Source organism: Lutra lutra, chromosome 9, assembly GCF_902655055.1.
Source record: "Lutra lutra chromosome 9, mLutLut1.2, whole genome shotgun sequence".
NCBI classification, from domain to species: domain Eukaryota; kingdom Metazoa; phylum Chordata; class Mammalia; order Carnivora; family Mustelidae; genus Lutra; species Lutra lutra.
The window spans coordinates 104,918,320-104,940,650 of NC_062286.1; the positions used below are offsets into that span (position 1 = coordinate 104,918,320).

The 22,331-nt window shown below is 35.7% G+C and overlaps 1 protein-coding gene across 7 annotated transcripts in view; it reads left to right on the forward strand.

The window, feature by feature from the left end:
• The window catches only part of TASP1 (taspase 1), a 312,933-nt gene that overhangs the window by 15,350 nt on the left and 275,252 nt on the right, over nt 1-22,331 (forward strand). Inside the window, exon 3 of one of the 7 annotated variants that reach the window (XM_047745120.1) lies at nt 16,095-16,234. The exons of 5 other annotated variants lie outside the window; for them this stretch is intronic. In XM_047745120.1, the coding sequence (XP_047601076.1) occupies nt 16,232-16,234 (3 nt within the window). In that variant the 5' untranslated portion in view covers nt 16,095-16,231. Of the gene's footprint in view, nt 1-5,035; nt 5,193-16,094; nt 16,235-22,331 lie in introns of those variants that run through there. One more of the 7 variants, XM_047745121.1, reaches the window with a different exon arrangement.

Below are 22,331 nucleotides of genomic sequence, written 5' to 3' on the forward strand. Positions count from 1 at the left end.
AGATGGGTCCAACTATAGCCGAGGAAGGTGAACATCTATGATGGGTACGAGTTCTTTTGTAGTTTGGTTCCTGAGACATCTGACTTGGGATATGTGGTCCCCTCCTGTTTGTGACTGATGCATATTATACCAGCTCTACCAGTCCTTAGCCTGGGGCACCTCACAGATCCTCCTTGAGTCAGTTTTTCCATTTATTATATGGGGGTAATTCCTATTTCATAGAGTTCTAAAGATTGAGTTTAACATATGACAAGCCCTGAGAAGTTAGTAATTATTACTATTATGAAGTGCTGTGGAAATGATATATATGAGGTGAATATTTATGGTGACTATCAATGACATGTTTTTACAATGTCAAGAAAAGGTCAACTACATATTGTGGATGAAAGGAGAAAAGTGCTCTAAGAAAGAAGATTGATGTACTTACCACGGGATCTTACCTTTACTCAAAACACAGAGAAAGCTTCATCTAAATTCAATTGTTAATTGCAAATCGCTCTCCTTTGTGTGTAAGAGGATGTCCTGAGATTATCATTATCAGTGGTGCATAGATGGAGTCAATGTGGGTCCAGGGAAAGAAAAAGAAGGTTAATGAGTAGCTGGAGATAATACTGTAATGGCAACTGTGAATACAAAATTGACTTTTTTTTTTTTACTTTTCTTTTCATCTTAGAATAACTTTAATTTTCTCAAGTCATACTTTATATCATGTTGAATATTTTATTACATTTTTCTCCAGTGATGAATCAATCATACTTTTAAAGAATTTACCTATTTATGCTTAAAAGTGATTAAAAGTACATTCTGGAATAGTAGGTTAATCATGAGTAAGTGAGCTTTAGAGTTTTGAATGATGACCTCTGTTTTTTAAGAGCGTGGATAGGAAGTTCTTTTTTTAACAAACTTGTTTTATTTTTGACTGGGCTGTGTTACACGTATAATGGGAGCACAGGAGTGAGTTTAGTATATTTCTCTTCCCCTACCCTCACTGTTAAATTTGGAGAAGAATTTCAATTAATTATCTTTAAGAATCATTTTTATGTGGAATCTTTGAGGTATCTTAGTAGTTTAAAGGCTAAGGTCACTGGAAGAATTTTCCTAAATCTTAAGAATTATGTTGGAAGTCATGCTTGTACTGCCCCCTGCAGTTTCAGTTGCTTTGATTTACCACCTTTAAGCAAGGTGAAGTTTTCGAGTTCAGTTGGAGTATTGTAATAGTTAGGGTCAATGGAATGATATAAGGAAATCAGATTCTAATATTTTCTGTACTTAGAAAATTAAAAGTAACAATATTAAGTCCTTTCAGCTTACTGAAAAGTCCCAGAAAGTTTGATTTATAATGTATTACATTTAATTTGAGAGTACCTACTTTTCTTTTCTTCAGTTTTGACCAATCTATTCAGTCAAGCTAAATCTTGTCCTGATTGCTGAAATCATACCTTTTTTTTGGACTTTAGGATGTACTTTTTTGGGGTACAAAAAGTCTCTTATTTTTTAAACTTAGGCAGAATTCCTTGAACACTTTACTAACTGTGGGCTGAAGTGACTGAAATGGTTTAATGGTCCTTACTGGCTGGAAGGGGTATCTGGCCTTGTATTTAAAAAACAAACAAATATCTATATATCTATATATCTATAGATATATAGATTTTTTTTTTAAATATTAAAAAAATGTGTGTGTGTGTGTGTGTGTGTGTGTGTGTATGCATGCGCCTGGGTGGCTCAGTTGTTAAGCGTCTGCCTTTGACTCAGGTCATGATCCCAGGGTCCTGGGATCAAACCCCACATCAGGCTCCCTGCTCCACGAGAAGCCTGCTTTTCCCTCTTCCACTTTCCCTGCTTATGTTCCTGCTCTCGCTATCTCTCTCTGTCAAAGAAATAAATAAAATTTCAAAAAATATATATATATATGAGAATTTGCACTTACCCAAAGAGTCAAAAGTACACTGATTTCAACTCCATGCCATAGGGGAGGAAGAGACAAGGTAGAAGAAATTTATTTATATAGCCACCTGCACACTTATGCAGGCCACCTAGACACATCATTTTTGACCTTTTCTTAGAAACCGATTACCAAGTGTAGTTTCATTGTCCTTGTTTACTACTACAGACAAGTGATGTCATCCTAAGACTACCATTTCTGGGCAGTAGAGGGGTCTTTCTGTCATTTAAAGGAGTGGGGAGGTGAGTGCATAAGATCTGCCTGTTAAACTTACCAGCTTCTCTCTTCAGGATTTTGGAAGGAAGGTGGCCACTCCATTTGAGGCGTGCTCTGCAGTATGGGAATGAAAGTGATATGACACCAAAGTGCATTTTGTTTATCTTCAAAATGTGAGGAGGGAAATGGAAAGGCCAGTTTATAGATTGTATTTTAATTTACTGTTAAACTGATTTGGTCCCATTGTTTCACTTAGCTATTTATAACTTTTTTGAGATTGTCCTTACAACTGATGGAAAAGTGACTTCTATCTGTTGGATAGTGCAGTTTTGATCTCATGATAGTGGAGAAGAGGTACTGTGAAACATCTTGATCTTCCTATCTGGGGCTATTCATTTGGAAGACAGTGGATTATAAACTCTACACCATAATTTTGCCCATTTCACATGGTATAGCTTCTGATATGAATTTCTTCTTTGAGGAAATTGGTTATAGCTCTGGATGAGTCAACTTAACTTAGAAAGTGTGTCACAGATTCTGATGGAAAACAAGTTTCTTTTTTTTTTTTTTAAAAAAGATTTTATTTATTTGACAGAGAGAGATCACAAGCAGGCAGAGAGGCAGGCAGAGAGAGGGGAGGAAGCAGGCTCCCTGCTGAGCAGAGAGCCCGACGCGGGGCTCGATCCCAGGACTCTGAGATCATGACCTGAGCCGAAGGCAGCGGCCCAACCCACTGAGCCACCCAGGGTCCCCGGAAAACAAGTTTCTTGTAAAATACTTACTGAAGATCCCTTTGCACATCAATGTTTTTCTGAGAAAACATTAATATAATTAATAATAATTTCTAATAAGGAATTCCTTTCTAATAAGGAATCATGGATGAAATGTGAATGACACACTTTTGAGAGGTCATTTGTAGTCATGCATGAGAAAACTATTGAATCTGGCTGAGAGTTTGAATATCTTAGTGTAGGCTTTCAGAGATTTTGGTCAATTCATTTTGAAAACTAGTTATTTTGGTAGATAGAATACTGTGTATTAAAAATTGTGGTAGATACAGCTTTGAAATTTCATATAGTGAGAGGCAGCTTGCACAGGCTCCTTTGTTAAAAATGTTTTGTTGAGTTTATATTATTCTAAGTGGACACCGCAATTCTTATGTTGACTTAATTTGATTCATCCTTTAAGGCTTCCTATCATCAGGGGAGATGGTAAGTCATCGTTGAAATTAGTGTATTGTCCAAATGCTTTAACATTTAAAGAACAGATTATATTGGGCACATGTTTTTATATCTGTTTGCTAGAAGCTGTTGTCTGTGGGTCTCTGTATAATCCAATATAATGCTTGCTTATAAACTCTAGGAAAGTTCTTTTTTTTTTTTTTTAAAGATTTTATTTATTTATTTGACAGAGAGAAATCACAAGTAAGCAGAGAGGCAGGCAGAGAGAGAGGAGGAAGCAGGCTCCCCGCTGAGCAGTAAGCCCGATGTGGGGCTCGAACCCAGGACCTGGGATCATGACCTGAGCCGAAGGCAGCGGCTTAACCCACTGAGCCACCCAGGCGCCCCTAGGAAAGTTCTTTAAGAAGTAACTTCTTATAGATGGCCAGTAGTTTGGGATGTGAGAGGAAAACTGTTTGGATTATGACATATTTATATTATTATATATAATATCATTACACTTTTATCTGTCTCTATATCCGCTTACACCTAGAGTCATCTCTGCATGCATTTCTTTAAGGCAGGGATCTCCAGAATGTCATCACTGTTGACTAGTTTGTTGTTGGTGCCCCCAATCAGGCCTCTGTGCAGCTGCAGGATTAGGCCACACCCCCTTTTCTTGGCCTGGCATTGTAAATGTGTGCCACGGGGAGGGAGAGAGAGAGAGAGAGAGAGAGCATCTAAGGCCTGCCAGTCCTTGAAATACTTGGTGGTCGTGGAGATGGTATGGATTGTTCCTGGCATATGCGTATATCTAGGATGGAAGGGAATTTGGGAATGGCTGATATACCCCACTTCCTCTCAACAGACCTGTTTGCAAGTTTGCTTGTGGAGTTTCTTTGTGAGTAGACACTTAACCACATCCTGCCACATATTCTACTTTAGTGTGTTTTTTTTTTTTTTTGTTGTTGTTGTTATAAAAAATGGGGCATTTGTTTTATAGGTGTTTCTGTTTATTTGGGAGGTTAGAAAAGTATGTAAATAAATGAGCATCTCCATTTTTCTGAACATTTTTGGTTTGCAGAAATCATCTTTTCATAAGCAGAGGGTAGCTGAGTATTTCAGTGGTTCCTTGCTTCCTCCTCCCTTCCCCTCTCATGAGGTGTTGAACACATTGGAAGACAGCTTGATGCATTTAGCTCACATATATACAAGTGCCCATTAACTATGACTGATGAATCTAATTTTAGACCTAACACTCTTGAAAGTCTCATTTTTCTCTTCAACTGATAATATCTTTTATTCTCTGTGATGTGGGGAGGACCTGTTTTTGTGTATTTGAAGCAAGGAGTTTTACTTTTTATCCTTTGTAGGACTTAACCTGTTTTCATTGCATGAAGTGTGAGTTTTGTGTTTAGATTTTCTTTTTCCTTTTTTTTTTTCCCCCCAACTTGGTATCATTGATTATTTCGGTCAAAGACCCCATTTTGCCTGTCTGTTTAGCATTATTTCCAGTGGTGCTTCAGTATTTCTGTGTATTCCAGCTGTTTATAGAGTCTTTATGTTTCTCTGCATTTTTTTTTTGTTTGTTTTATTTTTTGAGGTGTATATACACAGTTACACTTCATGGAGTTGCATCCAGCCAAGTATCCATGTTCTTCTTGTGAAGAGGCAGAGAAAATCACCTCTCCCAAGAATTTCCACCTTCTGACCAAGGGAAATGTGTCCTGAAGAGCTGTACACAGATGGGAGGCAACTTGTTTGCTTGTTCTGCTGCTAGAGCATTGATTTAATTAGAAGACAGGCTGTGGGTGGCCATGTGCAGACAAAGAAGCACCAGACATGTCGAGCCCAGTTAGCCTGGGACAGTAAAAGTAAGTTACACTCTTTTTAAAACACTTTTGAGTAGTGATGCTAATTCTTGCCTTTAGTACTACGGGGCAACTTGTAACTTACTGTTTGTGTTTACACAGTAGGTACACCTGTTCTTTTCTGAGGAGCCTAGAAATTAAATGTGCTTTCTAGCACAAAGTACCTGCTTAATGGAAAAGCAGTGATTTTTTTTTCCTTAATTTTTTTTTTTTTTTAGAATAAAAAGCAAACTGAATCAATTATTACATTCTGATTTAATTTTACACTACATCAAAACTGTGTATTAGTTTTTGGTCAAGTCAAAACACTGAAGTACAGAGCTTATTATGTTTTACTTTGTACTGATGGGAACATAAAACAGTTTTCCCTTTTTTCTAGCCATTTCTTGATAAGTTGTGTGGACCTTATCAGATGTATTCATCTTGGCTGAATCTAGTAGAAGATATGGTCCAAGACTAGACTTAGCAGTTCCTGTGGAGCATGTAGTTTTATATGTGAACCCTCATTTTGCTCTTGGAATTGGTACTCTCCAAGAACATACTACATTTTGGAATTCAGTTTTGAGCTACTTAAAGCTGCATTTGATAGTACGGTGGAGTTGGTGGTCATCTGTGTTTTGGCTGTGTGTGGAAGCATCTTAGACTTATGAATTGAGTCCTGTACGTTTTAAGATATTAGATTCATTGGCCCTTATATTTGTAGCAGTGTGACTATTAAATCATTTTGTGTGTGTGCATGTGTGTATTTGGGTCATCAGTTTTATAATCGAATATCTACTGTTTTTTTTTCTCCTTTTTTGTAATTTCTGGGCTAAGAAGCTTTTTCTGTGTTGAACAATATCACAGGCTGATATCATGAAAGACTGCCCTCTGATTTTAAGTTTTTGCCCATTTTCCCAGATTTATTTAGAATCTGGAAAGGAATGAAGAGACTTACATTACATGATTTTTAGGAATCCCATCAAGATCACATCCTAATTTCCACTCCAAAGCAGGACAAAATACTGCTTCAGTTTTCTTTCATTTATATTCTCTCTGTTCATCTCTCTCCAGTTCTTATGTGTGTAGTAGGCTTTACCTAAATGTTAGAATAATGCAGTATTGCATCTAACTGTAGCAGAGCAAACAACTTATAATTAAATTCTAGGCATCCCAGTTGATGAAAGTTCTTTGGTCATTCCCACTGCCAGGGAATTGTTACTAGTTGTCATTCTCACTTAGGGTCTAGCCTCCTGCATGGTACACACATTTTCTGGCAGTTCATGACATGCTTATACTAGAACGTAGGACATCAACACTGTTAACACTTGTTAGGCTTCTTAGAAAATCCAGGGTGAGGAACTTATTTATGTTTTCTTCTCTTGGAGTATGTGCAGATGTTAACATTTTCTAGTGTGTTGAAGTCATCTTAATAAAAAGAAGCATTATAGGTTACTACTTATAAGTTAGTAATCCCCCTTTCTCCCCTCCAATTCTGACCATGTCCTCACCTCACATTTGATAGGATGATTTAAGTCATTGTGATCCCATTGTCTGTTAGGTTCTTTTTGAGTGATATTTCCATCTTATTGTCAACATGGTTAAAAGGTGTATAAGGTTGAAGGGAAGTGTAAGTGATGCCAAATTTAGCTCTACTAGAGAAACAGTTACATTTGTCTCTTCTATTGTAGCTCATGTGGAAAGGACAATCTCAGGTACTGTGTGTGCTAACTTCTTCCTGGACATGGTAAAGAATCCAACTAAAACAAAGTTTAAAACTATTTCAGATGTGCAAGTCTATTGGAGCCAATATTTTATTTTAGAGTTTTGTGTTATGTTTGACAAATAACTCTTTGTACTGCAGTTCTGTGGCTTTCAATTAAAAAAAACAACCCATGAAAATAAACTGCTGTGATGTCCTTTTTCTGCTTAATTATGTTATATATTTATTTGCAAATTAGGCGGGTTAATAATAGAAAGGGATTGAGTATAGAGGTGCAGTGCTTTTTTACTAAAAATATTTTATGGTAATAAAGAAAAAAAATGCTTCTATTTTTTATCAAAATATTGTATGCCAGATCAACAGTTGCTCCAATGAACAAGTAGCAACATTTGTTGCAATTATTATGACATTTCTAGAAGAGTTTGGATGTTTCATGAGGATCATAAAAAGCCTTAGTTCCTAATACATGTGCTGTTGTATGTGAAGCTTTTTTTCCCCAACATAAAATATGTTGTCTTTCCTGTTATTGAAGCATTAAAAAAGTGAACTGTCCCAGATACTAAAACTGGGTATTCAGTGTAACATATTTGACTTAAATGTTCACAGGGTGTGATGCAAACAAATGTTCTCTCAACTTACATGCAGGAGAGCTAAAGTATTACTTTAACACATGTTAAAAGTAGAGCACTGTAACTATTTGGCTAGATATAATTCTGGGCTGTCTAAGTTGAGTAATTTCCTCAGGCATTCCAACTTTGATCAACCACAGCAAGAACTTTTAGCATGTCTGTAAAGCAGCCAGTGCATCTGTAAATATGTCCTGAGGTTGAGAGAATGCCAGAAAAAGAAAGAATACTTGCTGTCATTAAGGAGCAGTTACAGAATGAAAATGGAAAGTTTTTTTGTTTCCCTAGGAATTTTTTTTAGATCATTGAGCCTCTGATGTCTAAGTATGCCCTGTGGTTCTGTATTAATGAATGAAAGATACTTAATTTGGGCCTAGTAAAAATGTTTTCTGGCTAACTGCTGCTGAAACGTATTGGTTAGAGTCCATTAATTCTTAACGTTTCCAGTCTTTATTAATGTAATGTTAATTGGCTAAAAAATCCAACATAAACAAGAGTGTAATCAGTCAAGTGTGTCTTGATTGTTTTTCATTGGCTAGTATTTCGGTGAAAGTATTCTCATATGCCCTGTTTTAGAGAATAATGCTAAAAACAGGCAGCAACATCACTATAGAAATAATTTCTTATACCTTTGTTTTCAACAAAGGTGAAAATAGGTTTTCTGGGTTTTATTTTCAGTGACTTGAATATGAATTTGCAAATACCTACTAGTTTCTATATACAAACATTAACTAAGGATATTTATAATGGTAAATTGCCCTGTGCTATGTTGGGAGCTGCATGTTTCCCATATTTTTGGACACAACATGCTCTTATCACATGGATATCACTTGCCTGGAGGTCTTTTAAGGAATTAACAACTACTTGCCTGCTGGATATTAAATTGGACATTCTGGCTAGCTTTTTTCTGTCCTTGTTTTCTGTAGTCCTGTGATAACAAATATCGTGCCTTCTAATTAGCTTCAGTTGTGAAAATTCTGCTTTTTAGGTCAATATTATATCAAACATTAGTTGAGGGGTGCCTGGGTGGCTCAGTGGGTTAAGCCTCTGTCTTCACCTCAGGTCATGAGCTCAGAGTCCTGGGATTGAGCCCTGCATCGGGCTTGCTGCTCAGTGGGGAGCCTGCTTCCCCTTCTCTCTCTGTCTGTCTCTCTGCCTACTTGTGATCTCTTTCTCTCTCTGTGTCAAATAAATAAATGAATGAATAAATAAAATCAATCAATCAATCTCTTGAAAAAAAAACAAACAAACCTGACATTAGGATGAATCCATAATCTTGTAATTTCTATGTGGCAGAGCTCTATGATCATCCACATTTTTCAGTTACTCAAAACAAGGGTAACACAGTTAAATAAAATTAACTAGTAGTAAAAAAAACACAAAAAACCTAGTAGCTTTACCTTCTCTTAATAGAGTGTTGTTTTTTTTTCATAACTGGACAAAGGCAGTATAATTGGTAGACTTACAGCTTTTAAGCCCATCCTCAATATCCTGAAAGAGGTGCAGAGAAATGGTGATTGGGCAAGTTGTGGAGGGTGGGTAGGGGAAGGGCAAAGCTTGGGTAAGCTAATTGTGATTTCATAGGCAAGGTACTTAAGTGGATTTCTGAGTTGGTTACCTTGTTACTGTTTGTTTACCCAAGAATTTTTCTGTAAATATTGTCCATCTGAATGCTATAATTTGTTCAAATTTAATACTTGTTTGATTTCATGTGCCTATTGCTTTCATCTTGAAATCACTATAGTTTACACTGAGATGAGAGCCAGCTTTTATAAAACTATGTGGGATCTGGTATCTAATTTATAGATAGATTCTTACTATCCTTTAATTATTTTACCTGATTCTCTTTGTCATATTTTACACATTACCTGAATATTGATACCACTGCCCCCCCCATGTAACTGTGTAAATTTTATGTGTTTTTGTGTGTGTGTTTTGTTTTTTGAATTTTTCTGCTCCAAATTACTAGCCCCAAAGAGAATATCATGTTTTATCATTTTGATAATGGCAGTCACTATTGGATAAAGTTGTAGATGAAGTTGACTAATAGTGATCAAGGAAGTCTTGAGAAAAATACCGGGATTCTTCATTCTTCTTGTGGATTCTGGGGATAAAGCTTATCTGACTTGTTGGTAGGAGCAAAAAAGTATTATAAAATCCAGTCGTCATAATCAGAAGATATGTGGCATTCCTGACCACTAACCTGGCACTTCTTAGTAAAGTGTGTTGACATGTAGTAGTTAGATTATAGGGCTTACTTCTGTATTTATTTTTCTTGTTTAAGTAGCAAAAAGGAAGAATATTCAGTATTTTAAATATTCAACTAAGCATGAGAATGAAATCATGATTTGTTGTTTGGACTGGCATTTGTGTCAGAGAGCTCCTTTGTCTGAAATCTGTATTGTATATTCAGTTTTCACTGAAGACTTAGCAAAGCTCAGATTTTGCATCAGAAGCTTGATACCTTACTAACTCTTGAGCCAGTGGTTGCAGAAGAGACACCTCATATGTTGGCTCATAGACTAGTTCTTAAAAATTGGAATTTGTTGCCAACATTTAAAAACTAGGAGACTCAAAATCTGGATTTCTTTTTTTTTTTTTTTTTTTTAAAGATTTTATTTATTTATTTGACAGAGAGAAATCACAAGTAGGCAGAGAGGCAGGCAGAGAGAGAGGAGGAAGCAGGCTCCCCGCTGAGCAGAAAGCCCGACGCGGGGCTTGAACCCAGGACCTGGGATCATGACCTGAGCCGAAGGCAGCGGCTTAACCCACTGAGCCACCCAGGCGCCCCAAAATCTGGATTTCAAACTTCTTTTGAAGAAAATAAGACGTGGCCACATGGAGCATGCATTCTCTCAGGGCTATAGTCTGCTAGGCCCAAATGACAGCTGCCATTTTTGGCACAGGAGGCTTTGTAATTAAGACTGTATTTCAGTTCAAGGTAAAGCTGAAAATAAGGCTTGGACAGGTACACCAACTTTTGTCTTGTTGAAAGGGCCAAGAAAATGAATTGATAGCTTAACAGGGATTTCTACCAAAAGTAAGAGTGAAACTGGAATGAGCTTTGATTTAATTTTTTGCAGTTGGAATTGGACTGAAATATTAACTTATTATTTTGAAAATGAATTTCAAATCAAACTAAAGACTTTCAAAAAATTTCCCATTGAAGCACTTTGAACCAGAACCTAGTATCTCACTCCAAAGAGTTTAGAGCTGGAGCTAAAGCAGATCAAAATACTGTATGACCCAACTAAGATTGAACTAAATTGTTCCTTTATTTACTTCTTGTCACAGGAGTAAAATATTATTTTCAGTGTTCGTGGTTAAGAATGTACCAGAAATGACCATAAGTAAAAGCATATTGCACTGATTTCCAAACTTTGTCTTGCTAAGCTAATTTAGCTTCCAACATCATTTATCTTATCTTGAGCCCACTACTTCGTAATGGAAAACATACTTAGAAAAGTCGTTGATTTGCACATAATATTTGTGGCTGCATATGTGAGGATTACCCAGAAAGCTTTGTATGTGCTTTTCAGTAATTCTTTCATTTTATTAATCTTTTCCCAATTCATCTAATTTTTCTTCAGTAAAATTGATTCTTGGCTCCCAAAGTGGTTAGCTTTTGTAGCCTCTCATAGTTCATTTGTGTGTTTTTGCTTTTTGCCTCTTCCATGCTGTTGCTGATAAATGCCTTTATTTTTTAAATTTTTAAAATTTTTAAAAATTTTTAAAAAATTTAAAAAAATTTTTAAAAATTTTTAAAAAATATTTTATTTATTTATTTGTAAGAGAGAGGGAGATGAGAGAGAGAGAGCGCGCGCGCGCGAGAGAGAGAGGGAGAGCATGAGTGGATGGGAGGGGCAGAGGAAGAGGGAGAAGCAGACTCCTCCCGAGCAGGGAACCTGAAGTGTCCGATCCCAGGATCCCGGGACTGTGACCTGAGCTGAAGGTGGAGGCTTAACCACTGAGCCACCCATGTGCCCAAAATTACTCATTTAAAAGTAATTCAGTGGCATTCAAACATTCATAATACTGTACCACTACCACTTTCTGTCTTGTTCCAGAAACACTTCTATCACCACAAATGGAACTGTGTACCTATTAAGCGGTTGCTTTGCGTTCCCTCCTTTCCTAGCCCCATGGCGACCACCAATCTGTTTTCTGTCTCTATGGATTTACCTATACTGGATATTTCCTATAAATGGAATCATACAATATGTGATCTTTTGTGTCTTCTTTTACTCAGCATAGTATTTTTAAGATTCATTCATATCATAGCATGTGCCAGAACTTCATTCCTTTTTGTAGAGGATTATTCAGCATTGTTCATGATTATGCCACAATGTATTTATCCCTTCATCTATTGGTGGACATCTAAGTTGTTTCTACTTTTTCACAATTGTGGAAAGTGTTGCTGTGAACATTCCTGTACAAGTATTTGAGTACCAGATTGTTAAGTCATACTAACTGCGTATTGAAGTTTTTGTGGAATCAACAAACTGTTTCCACAGCACCTGGCCCATTTTCTATTACCAACGGCAGTGTATAGTTACTCTGTATTCTTGCCAGCACTCGCTCTTTTTGTCTTTGTGATTCTAACCTTCTCATAGGTGTGAGGTGGTACATCACTGTGGTTATGATTTTTATTTCTCTAATGATTAATGATGTTGAACATCTTTTTTTTTAAGGTTTTATTTATTTATTGGACAGACAGAGATCACAAGTAGGCAGAGAGGCAGGCAGAGAGAGGAGGAAGCAGGCTCCCCACTGAGCAGAGAGCCTGATGCGGGGCTCGATCCCAGGACTCTGAGATCATGACCTGAGCCGAAGGCAGAGACTTTAACCCACTGAGCCACCCAGGCACCCCTGAACATCTTTTCATGTGCCTGTTGACCATTCGTCTATCTTCTTCAGAGGAATGTCTGTTGATGTCTATTCAAGTCCTTTGGCCATTTTTGAATTGGGCTGTTTTTTGGTTATTAGGAGTTCTTGATATGTTCTAGATACTATACTACTGTTGCAAGTCTGAAATTATGTCAAAAAAAACACTTGAAAGGAAAAATAAATTGTAACTACCCACATAGTTTTCTTGTCTCCTCAGTATAGCCCTCTGACCATGCCCAGTACTCCCTGTCTCCTGGCCTGTTTCATTTTTCTCCATCATGTTTCCTGCTATGTAATATGTCATCTAATTTATTTAATGTCTTATTGTCTGTCTCCTATAGCTAGAATGGGGGTTCCATGTGGGAAGGATATTTTTCTGTTTTGCTGTATCTCCACGGTTTACACCCCAGATTTACAAACTATGGCCTGAAAGCCAAATCTGGACCGCTGCCTGTTTTTGAGTGGTCTGCAAGCTCAATATGGTTTTTACTTTTTTAAATGATTAGAAAGAAAGTCAAAAGAAGGATAATGTTTCATGACACCAGAAAATTATATGAAACTTAAATTTCGGTGTTTATAAATGAAGTTTTATTGGAACAAAGCCATGCTTATTCCTTTTTGTATTTTCTCTGGCTGCTTTCATGCTACAAAGGCAGGGTTGAGTAGCTGTGGAATTGCCTGTGTGGCCCCCAAAGCCTGAACTATGTAATGTATCTGGTGCTTTACAGAAAAGATTTACCTGCCACATAGGTGGCAAATAAATATCTGTTGAGTGAATGAAACTTAACCTGTACTACCACAGAGGAATCTAATTTGGAAATCTTTCAGTAATCCAGTTCTCAAAAGTTTGACCTTAATTAGCTGCTGAACAAACACAAAAAAATCCCCAAGTGATTTTTTTGTATATGTGCTGCTGAAGTGAGCACTGCAAATGACTGTTTGGTGATACATTTTCACTGATATCTATTCATCCTGTAAATAATGAGAATTGATGATAAAATACCAGGGAATTTGTAATTCTTAGGATAGTGTCAGATAGGATAAGTGTACTGCACAGGTTTTGCCAGTGTTAATTTGAAAAAGACTGTAAGAACATGGGGTATACATCCTGTTTTTATTACTGTGGTTTAAGAAAAAGTCAACGAATAGTTTGTTTTAGAAGCTGTTTTTTCCCTCTTTCTCTTCAGCTTAAGGTTAATAAAGCTACCTGCTTGTTGGTGAAAGCAATAATTAAAATGACTTTGATATCTAACACAATTTGAGTAAGTAACCATATTATCACATAATTTCATTCTACTATATTTTATTCATCTAATGATAGATTTGTTGATTTGTACTAGAATAACAGGATATGAAAACTAATATGTTAGTAATTTCCTGTAAATGTCTAACTTCTTTTTTTTTAAAGATTTTTTTTTTTTAAATTTATTTGACAGACAGAAATCACAAGTAGGCAGAGAAAAGGGAGGAAGCAGGTTCTCTGCTGAGCAGAGAGCCCGACATGGGGCTCGATCCCAGGACCCTGGGATCATGACCTGAGCCAAAGGCAGAGGCTTAACCCACTGAGCTACCCAGATGCCCCAAATGTCCAACTTCTTAAAGGAAGATCAGAAATTGGACAAACATAAATCATTTTATATAAAAATGATTTTATAATGTGACAGTCTAGTTTTTATACAACATTTGAAAACTAAATTGTTTGCATCTGTAAGAGTTGTTAATAGAGGTCTCATAATAGATCCCCAGAGGTACAGTATACCCTATAGCCTTGCAAACAGTTCTTACTTTATTTTATGCTTTCAGCAAAGGACATTAAATGGGTAATACAGGTTGTGGTTTATAGTGAAAGAGTAATGTTTTGCAGATCTTTGCCTTGGCTTGGTGTTTCCAAATTTTGTTAATAGGAAAGGGTTTACAGGTCATGATGGGGATGTAGCTCCTGACTTGCATTCTTGGCCTTTCCACCCTCTCTTTGCTGGGTCAAGCAGTCAGAGGGATCTTACTTTGTAAAACTTGTGTCTCCCCTGAAGGTTATGAGTAAGCTTAAAAAATATTTTCCTTTTAAAATTTCATCTTTTAGAAGCTGAAAATGTTCTTGCTTGAATTTATTTCATTTGTTTTAATTGTGAAAAGATTGGATTCTAAATACTCTTAAATTCTGACATTTCTCTATAAGAGTAACTTGTAAGAATAAGTATCAGCTTAAGTATTAAGTATTAAGCTTAAGTATTAAGCTTAACTATTAAGCTTAATAGTTCACAATGATCAATTATCCTATTTATATCTAGTTATAATTAACTCCTGTTCATTCATTCTACAGATATTTATTGAGTACCTAATAAATGCCAAACATTACGTTAGACATTAGGATACAGCACCAAAAAAGACAAATTATTGTACTTATGGGGCTTAACATTCTGTGGATAGAATTACACAAAAAGTACATGTAATATCAGGTAATGAAAAGTGCTGTAAAGAAGCATAAGATAGTGAGAGGAAAAAAAATGGTTGGGAAAGTTGGTGAAATGCTAATAACTCAGTAAGGGGAGGGCCCTCTGATACCATTTGAGCAGAGACTTAAATGAAATAGAGGAGAAACCCATGTGAAGATGTTGGGGAAGAGAGTTTTTGGTTAGAGGAAAAAATACCCTATTATCCCTTAGTTCATCTTATTCTTTATACCACATCACTGTGGGACTTCAGCTATTTATATGTATATATATATATGTGTTTCCACACACACACACACACACACACACCCCTTCACACACATGTGCATGCACATGCACACAGTCTTTATTGATTGGCTCTTTCTCCTACTAGAGTCACTCACTAAACTTAGCATTTCAAAGGATTAAATGAACAAATGTAAAAGCCCTGAGGTGGCAATGTTCTCTATGTGCCCATGGAATTGCAAGGAAAGCAGTGTGGCTGGTACATAAGATGTGTGAGGGAGGGAGGGCCAGGTCATGTAGGATCTTGTAAACCTTGGGAATTAGGACTTTAGATTTTAAGTATTATGGGAAACCATTGTAAATTTTTGAACATGAGAATAACAGGGTCTGATAGATATTAGAAGGATTGCTTGCTACTAATTGGGCATAACTATTTCTAGTTGTACAAAATGATTTAGGTCAGAAAATCAACAAATGACCATTTAAAAAACTTAATGTGTATTTTTTATAAGGGGAAAATTAGTATATAGGTGATTAGTTTATATCAAGTGAGAGTACACCTCTTTTTTGTCTGTTTTATCAAAGTATAATTTATATACAACAAAATTCACCAATTTTAATTGCATAATTTGATGTTATGATAAATGTATACAATCATGTAACCACCAATATAATCATGATATGTGACATTTCTGTCACTTCCAAAATTCCCTCTTAATGTCTCTCTGCAGGGGAGAGGCATTCTTTCAGTGGCCACTGGCAACCACTGTCTGCTTTTTATCATAATTTGGCCTTCTCTAGAATTTGGATTAAATATAATCATGTACTATGTGGTCTTTTGTGAATGGGTTCTTTCACTTAGCATGATGCTTTTGATATTCCTTCATATTGTTAGGTGTATTAGGGGTTTGTTCCTTCATTGCTGAGTAGTATTTCATTGTGCTAATATTTCAAATTATGATATATTGGACATTTCATTGTCCAATATATCATAATTTGTTTATCTATTTACCAGTTGATGGGCATTTGGGTTGCTTCCAGTTTTTGGCTGTTCTGATTAAAGCTGATATGAACATTTCTATTCAAGTCTTTATGTGGACATATGCTTTCATTTTTCTTGGATAAATACCCAGGAGTAGAATTTCTGGATCTATGGTAAGTGTATGCTTAACATTAAAGAAACTGCCAAGCCATTTGTAATTCTCATCCTTACTAGCTAATGGATGAGGGTTGCAGTTGTTCCACATTCTTGCCAATACTTGCTATTGTCTGTTTTCTTAATTTTAGCCATTTTGTTATTTTATTTCATTTTATTTTAAACCATTTTAGAGGTTTATATAGTGGTTTTAACTTATATTTCCCTAATGGCTGATGATGTTATGCATCTTTTCATATGTTATTTACAATCAGTACATAAAATTGTTTGCCATTAAAAATTTTGGATCATTTGTCTTACTGAGTTGTGTTAATTTTTTATATATTCTGAATGTAAGTCCTTTACCTTTATGTATATTTTGTAGGATTTTTCTCCCAAGCTGTGGGTTGATTTTTTTTTTTAAAGAAACTTTCAATTTTAGAACAGTTTTAGATTTACAGAAAAATTCAGAAGATAGTACAGAGAATTCCCATATACTTAACACCTGATTTCCCCTATTATTAACATTTACATTAGTATGGTGTATTTTTCACAATTAATGAACCTGATTTGACACATTATAATTAACTGAAGTCCATACTCCAGAATTCCTTCATTTTTACCTAATGTAAATGCTTTTTTCTGTTCCAAAGTGTTTTTTTTAACCTTAGATTATTAAAATTTTCATCTTAGAAGTTCAGTTTATTTTTTTTTTAATAGCTTCCTTTTCTTTCCTTTTACCCTTGTGTTTTCTTATACCTACATGAACATATAGAGCATGTTTGTGAGAGCTTTCTTAACATTGTTAGCTAGCTTTGGAATTGTTTGCTACTTCTATCATTTGTGTCGTTTCTGGATGTTTTCTTCATTGTAATTTCTTCTGGTTATGGGCCATAGTTTTCTGCTTATTTACATGTCTGGTCATCTTTGGGTTTATACTAAACATCGTGAATTTTATCTTTGGGAGTTGGCTATTGCAGAACTTTGTTTTGGGACACTTGTTCATTGTAAATAATTTTTATTTTTTTTTGAGGCTTGCTTTAAAACTTTGTTAGTGTCGGTCTAGAGTAAATTTTCTAAAGTTAACTAGGTCTAATTTTTGTGGTGTTACTTTCTGAGACTCCCTGATAGCCTCAGTCTGGCTGAGGGGAAGATAACCTATTCTCACCTCTGTATGAGCTCCAGAAATTGTTTAGCTTACTGTTTTCCAGAGCATTTTCCTTTGGCCTTGGTAGTTCCCTAACAAATATATGCAGACTAATACTTATTTAAAGACTCTGGATCTCTGGACTTCTCTCTGTAGCTTTTTTCTTTTTGTATCCTGTACTGCATATACTAGCCTTTTTAGCCTCCTTGAGCTCATAACTTCATCTCCTCAACTCTGGAAGAATGTTGGCTCTCTTTTGGGTTTCTTTTCCCTGTGCTATGGCCTGGAAAGTATCTCTGGGAATTAAGTTGAGGCATCTAATTTGTGACTCTTCTTTCAGGATCACAGTCCTGTGCTGGCTATTTATTGAAATCCATTTGTTGTGTATTTTGCCCGATTTTCTAGTTAGGAAGATAAATATAATCTCTATTATGCCTTCATAGTCAGAAGCAGAAGTTCAGTCGATATACTTCTTAAAAAATTATTTATTTTTTAAAATTTCTTTTCAGTGTTCCAGAATTGTTTATGTACCACACCCAGTGCTCCATGCAATATGTGCCCGCTCCGTGCAATATGTGCCCTCCATAATACCCACAGCAGGCTCACCCAACCTCCCACCGCCTTCCCCTCCGAAATCCTCAGTTTGTTTCTCAGAGTCCACAGTCTCTCATGGTTCCTCTCCCCCTCCAATTTCCCTGAACTCACTTCTCTCTATACTTTTGAAGTTATATATATAAAATGTTTTTTTAAAATTTAAGTCATCCCTGTACCAAATGTGGGGCTTGAACTTACAACCCCCACATGGAGTCACACACACTACCAACTGAGTCAGCCAGGTGCCCATGAAATTATTAATATAGTTTGAAGTAGGAGAAATATTTTTGAAAAACATTTCTTCTAAGGTATCTTTTAATTTTTTGCATGTTTTTTCGTATGTATTTTTAAAATGTCGAGTTTAAACCATCATGCAGTAGTCATTTTCAGAATAACTTTGTTCAGTCTGTGATTTCTAATTGGATTATGTTAAAAATTTTGCCGAGCTGATTAGCTGATATATTCCATTTCAAAGATTGTTGAGATATTGTATACCCTGGTACGATCTTGTATGTATATTTTGGGAATTACTACATGTAGGTAGATGCTTTACATTTTTTTCACATTTCCGTTCCTTTTCCATATTTTGAAGATATACATGACTTGGCAAGGGAGGTTGTATGTAGTAAAGAAAAAAACCTCAAAAAACAAAAAACCCCAATCCTTTGTAATGTAATTTACTTGCTTATAATCTCTTCTGCTCTATTCTCTATGAAAAGATTCAGGGCAAGAATTCAGTTTTCATCTGTATTAAATCATAATTCTTAATTAATTAATAAAATTAATTATTATTTAATTATTCTTTGGTTGTGATCTTTTCCCCAAGATTTAATTATGAACTGATTTAGCTAGAAATATTAAGTTGGAAGACCTTAATGAAAATCCTTATGCTTAATTATGCATACTCTTTCCTCCATCTTATAAAATGCCTTTTCTTATTCATGGTTTTATTTATTTCTCACGTTTCACAGTTCTGATCCTTTCCCTTCTCTCTCTCTCTTTTTTTCTATTCCTACTACTATCATTTCCATGCCAGGTAGTTAGTATTTCAAGCCAAGTTGTAAAATAGCCCTCAGTTTTGTCTCACTGACTTCAGTCTCCTCTCTTTCCTTCTCATATAACATGTGAATGTCAGTTTGTTTCCTTGACCAATATACCCATTTTGACTTTGTCTTATACAGAAATCTTGACTGGCTTCTCAATGATTTTTTATTCAGGTTCAGCTTCTGATGTATTCAGCATGTCTCAGTCTTCAGATTTGGCTCCAGTAAATCATTTTTGCTAAATGTGTCTTCTGTGGCTCTGACACTTTCCCATTGCCTACATGTTGCTCACATAATTTCCATCAACTGGAATTTTCCAGCTTCCTGGCTACCTTCAGGAAGCCTGCTGTTAACTTTTCTGTCTTAGTGGGCCATTGCTTTTGGATGCTCAGAGCATTTATTATCTGTTTACTCAGTTCTATATAATTATATACTTTTTTGTTTTTTTCTATCCTGTGATCTTATTTTAAAGTTCTATTGACTAAAAGGTTATTTAACTGCATTAGGACAAAAGCCCTGTTCTCTAATCCCTGACCCCTTTGCTCTAGTTATAGGTACATATTAAGGTTTAATGTTGTAGTCAGTTTTCTTGGATCTTGAAGAAATACAGGAAACGGGGTATTTGTAGATGATATGAGGCATTTGGTGATCTAAAGGTTGATCCAGATTTGCCCTAGTTTATTAGATAATATAGGTCTTACCTTAGAACAGAGTTAATTTTCTGGATTGACTCAGTTTTCTAGAATGTGAGGTACAGGAGTAGGCCTTTCATCTATGCAGTGACGCTAAGGAGTATCAATCTGATTTTTCCACACCTGGCTTTTTTTTTGAAGTCTTTTGGAACTTTGTCCCCATGATGTTTATTTTTGTTGTAAGATTTTATATTGTTACCCCCCCCCCATATCTGTGGTTTGGAATCATGTATGATAATATATTGGACATAACAAGACTAGTGGTATATATATTTAAAAGCTTTATTCACAGTATTAGAAAAATAAGGCAGTATCTTTCTTTTAGATTTCAAATACATGACTGACTTCTTTTCATTTTTTAAAATTTAAATTCAACTAGCAGCCAACATATAATACATTATTAGTTTTTGATGTAATGTTCAGTGATTCATTAGTTGCATATATGACCCATTGCTCATCATGTGCTTTTCTGATTCTAGGCCTTTATGTTCTGTGTAGTCTGCTGATATAAGTTTTTTTTCTTCATGGTCTCTTTTTATTTTTATTTTTTTTAAAGATTTATTTGAGAGAGAGAGAGAATTGGGGAGGGGGGAAAAAGGGGAGAGGGAAAGAATCTCAAGCAGGCTCCATGCTCAGTGTGACGTCTGATGTGGGGCCTGATCTCACAATCATGAGATCGTGACCTGAGCTGAAATCAAGAGCTGTATGCTCAACCAACTGGCCAACCCAGGGACCCCTTCATGATATCTTTTTAAATATATAATTCACATACCATAAAATTCACTCTTTCATAGTATACAGTTCACTGGTTTTTAGTATATTAATAAAGTTCTGCAGCCGTCGCATCATCTACTTTTAGTTCATCTGAATCACCACAAAAAGAAAAACAGTACATATTAGCTGTCACTCCCCATTCCCTCTTCTGCAACCCCTGGCAACCGCTAATCTACTTTATGGATTTTCCTTTCTGGAAATTTCTTATAAATTGGATCATCCAGTATGTGATCTTTTGTGACTGACTTCTTTGACTTAGCATTATGTTTTTAAGGTTCATCCATATTTTGCCATGTATCAGTACTTCATTACTTTTTATTGCGATTAATACTCACTGTATAGATATAGCATGTTTTACTTACCCATTCATCTGTTGGTGGGCATTGAGTTGTTTTCAGAAGTGCTGGCATATGGGTATTAAGTAAGCTGTTGTGATTATATGGGTATAAGTTTTGTGTAGATAGTTCATTTCTCTTGTGTATATACCTAGAAATGGAACTGTTGGGTCAAATGGTAACTTTTAAGTTTTTGAGGCGTTTCCAGATGTTTTCCAAGGTGGCTGTACCATTTTATATTCCCATCAACAGTGTATAAGGGTTCCAATTTCTTTATGTCCTTGCCAACACATCTGTCTTTATGATTCTTTTTGATGTTATTGTAAGTGGAATTGTGGGTGTGAAGAAGTAGCTTATTGTGGTTTTGATTGGCCTTTCCTTTATGAGTAATGATGTTGAGCATCTTTTCATGTGATTATCGGCCATTTATTTATCTTCTTTGGAGAACTGTTCATTCATATTCTTTATCCATTTTAAAATTGTGTTTTTATTTTAGAGTTGTGGGAAGTTTTTTATATATCCTGGATACAAATTTCTTGTGAGATAAATGATTTACAGTCCCCCACTCCCTTTCTATGAGTTTTTCTACCTTTTTTATTGTGTGCTTTGAAACTCAAAAGTTTTAATTTTGATGATATCCCATTTATCTAGTTTTTTCTTTTTTTTTTTTTTTGTGCTTTTGCGTCATATGTAGGAAACTGCTGTCTATTCTGAGGTCATGAATATTTGCCCTAATTTTTTTTTGAATGGTTTTATAGTTTTAACTCTTACATTTAGGTCTTTGATCAACTTGGAGTTAATTTTTGTATAGGGTGTGAGATAGAACCCAACTTTATTTTCTTGGATTGAATATCCAGTTGTCCCAGATCCCCTCAGAGAAAATACTATCCTTTGTTTATTGAATTGTTCTGGCATAGTTGTTGAATTGACCATAAATGTAACACTTCTATCTGGGCACTCAATTCTGTGGAATTGATTGAATTCTATTGCATTGATCTATATGTCTGTCCTTAGCTATATCACACTATCTTTTTTTTTTTTAAATTTTATTTATTTATTTGACAGAGATCACAAGTAGGCAGAAAGGCAGGCAGGGGTGGGGTGGGGAAGCAGGCTCCCTGCTGAGCAGAGTCCAGTGTGGGGCTCCATCCCAGGACCCTGAGATCATAACCTGAGCTGAAGGCAGAGGCTTAACCCACTGAGCCACCCGGGTGCCCCATATCACACTGTCTTGATTACTGTAGTTGTAAGTTATAAAACCTAGAAGTGTGAGCCTCTGATTTCGTTTTTCTTTTGTAGATTACTTTGGTGATTCTGAGTCCCTTGCATTTCCTTATGAATTTTAGGGTTAGTTTGTCAATTTCTGCAAAAAAGGTAGCTAGGATTTGATACAGGATTTGAAGCTGTTCAACTTTGGAGAGTATTGCTATCTTAAAGATATTAAGCCTTTTGATCTATGTACATGGCTGTCCTTACATTTATTTAGGTCTTCTTTAATTTTTTCTTAACATGTTTTATAGTTTCAGTGTATA